Source organism: Monoraphidium neglectum, assembly GCF_000611645.1.
Source record: "Monoraphidium neglectum strain SAG 48.87 unplaced genomic scaffold scaffold03273, whole genome shotgun sequence".
Taxonomy (NCBI): Eukaryota; Viridiplantae; Chlorophyta; class Chlorophyceae; order Sphaeropleales; family Selenastraceae; genus Monoraphidium; species Monoraphidium neglectum.
In genome coordinates this window covers 5669-7672 of record NW_014010355.1, presented here as the reverse complement: position 1 = coordinate 7672, position 2004 = coordinate 5669, and the positions used below count along the sequence as shown (strand labels likewise).

The following is a 2004-nucleotide window of genomic DNA, read 5'->3' as shown; positions in this document are numbered from 1 at the left end:
GGCGGCGTCGGCCGCATCACAGGATGCGGTGGGCGCCGGGGATGGCCTTCAGGCCGGCGCCCAGCAGCCACGCGGTGATGACCACCGGCGCCGAGATCACGCACGCGTTGACCACCATGCTGGGGAACGTGAAGCCCATAATTGCCGCCGCGTACAGCGGGATGATGACGGGGTGCAGCAGGAACGCGGCGTAGGCAGCGCCGTTGATGATTTCGCCGAAGACATTAGGCCGCAGGTTGAGGCCGTCCCGGAAGGCCATGAGGAGGCCGGCTGACCAGACCACGCAGAAGCTCTGCTCGACGAACGTGCGCAGCACCCAGGAGCCGGCGAACACCGCAGAGCCCTTCTGATTCGCAAACATCGCGTGCATGACGACGTTGGGGAGCCAGCCGGCCTGCAGCCACCAGACGCCGCCAACCGCGAGGCACGCGGCGCCCCAGCGTGGCAGGCGCACCAGCAGGTCGGCCGTGCTTGAGAACGGGCTCTTGGGGCCGGCGAAGACGCCGAGTGAGAAGGCGACGATGTATACGGGCAGGTAATCCGGCATGAATTGCACGAACGGCCCGCGCTGCACGAAAATCGACGGTTGGATGTTGAACGCGAACAGGTCCAGCATCCGGACACCGTAGCAGGTGAGGAACAGCACGGCGATCAGCGCCGCGCTGCCGCCCAGCGCCTGGCGCGCCGTGTACCGCGGCCGCGGCGCCGGCTTGGCGGCCTCGTCCGCGACCGCCGCGCCCGCGCCGCAGCAGCAGCAGCCCAGGCGCCGCAGCACCGCGGCGCCGGCGCGGCTTGAGGCGGCGCACGCGAGGATCACGTACGCCACGTTTAAGCACCACAGCATGTAGATGAACCATGGCGGCCCGGTCGGCAGCATGTACGTGGTCGGCCACCCCGGCGCCAGCCACTTAGTAAACGCGCTGCCCAGGCTCGGGTGGCTGGCCGGGTCCTTCACGTAGCCGGCCCACCAGTTCATAAAGGGCGGCGCGAGCAGCGAGTACACGACACAGGGCAGCATCAGCCTCAGCGTGCGGTCCCCGAGGAAGCGCAGCGCCCCCTTGCGCTCGAACGAGCTGGGGACGTAGATGCCGGATATGAAAAAGAAGAGGGTCTGCGGGGTCAGGAGTGGGGCGGGGGCGCGGCAAGATGAGGTGGGGGTTTGAGAAGCTGGTAAGTGTGAGGACGGGTGGGGGAGGTGACTGGGAGGGGCATGCCAGGGAGAGGGGCGCGTGGGAGAGGCCACAGATGGCGCCACATGAAAGCTGGGCAAAGGAGGTGGCCCCGGGGAGCAACACCTGGCGACCGGTTGCACAATCCGTACTGCAGAGGGGGCCACGCCACGGCGCGGCGACTCACCATGAAGTACGCCTGGTTGCCGTTGACGAAGAGCTGAGTCAGCAGCCACAGCGCGGTGTCGTCCTTGCGCTTGGCAGTCCAGGGCGACGAGCCGAGGTAGGTGGTGGTGCAGTGGTGCAGCACCACGACCAGCGTCAAAAACGTCCGCAGCCAGTCCACGTACCAGGTCCGCGGCCGCAGCGCGCCCGCCCGCAGCCGCGCCGACAGCGCCGTCGCCGCCGCCGAGGCCGACGCCGCCGCCGACGCGGCGCGCGCGCACTCCAGCGCCGCGAGCGCGTCGGTGGCGGCTTTGCGGGCCTCCTCTGCCTCCAGCGCCAGTGCGTCCGCCTCTGCGCGGGCGCTGGCCGCGAACTTTTCGAGGTCCGAGGGAGAGTCCGAGGCGCTCGCGCCGTCGACGCCGTCGATAAATATGGCCATGTCTCTGTCGCCCCAAGGGTTTGGCGAGACCCGCCGCAGCGCCGGCGGCCCGCCTGCGTGGGCCGGGTGGGCGGGGGCGCTCGGCGCGCGGGCGATGGCGCATGCTGCCGCGCGGGCTCCGGCGGCCCGCGCCACAGAGCCGCGAGTAGCCCGCCGTTTCCGCCTGCGGCTGGGCCCTCACAACGTGCACACGCAGCCCGTGCGAAGCAGCCTGCAAGCATACAGGATTGG

The 2004-nt window shown here is 70.0% G+C and overlaps 1 protein-coding gene across 1 annotated transcript; it reads right to left on the bottom strand.

Annotated features, from left to right (window-relative positions):
* Positions 1 to 16: 16 nt before the first annotated feature.
* Positions 17 to 1773, bottom strand: MNEG_12492 (hypothetical protein; the record flags this gene model as incomplete). Its single annotated transcript, XM_014039037.1, has 2 exons — positions 17 to 1111; positions 1357 to 1773. The coding sequence occupies 2 exons, from the start codon at positions 1771 to 1773 to the stop codon at positions 17 to 19; spliced, it is 1512 nt and encodes a 503-aa protein (XP_013894491.1).
* Positions 1774 to 2004: the final 231 nt, after the last annotated feature.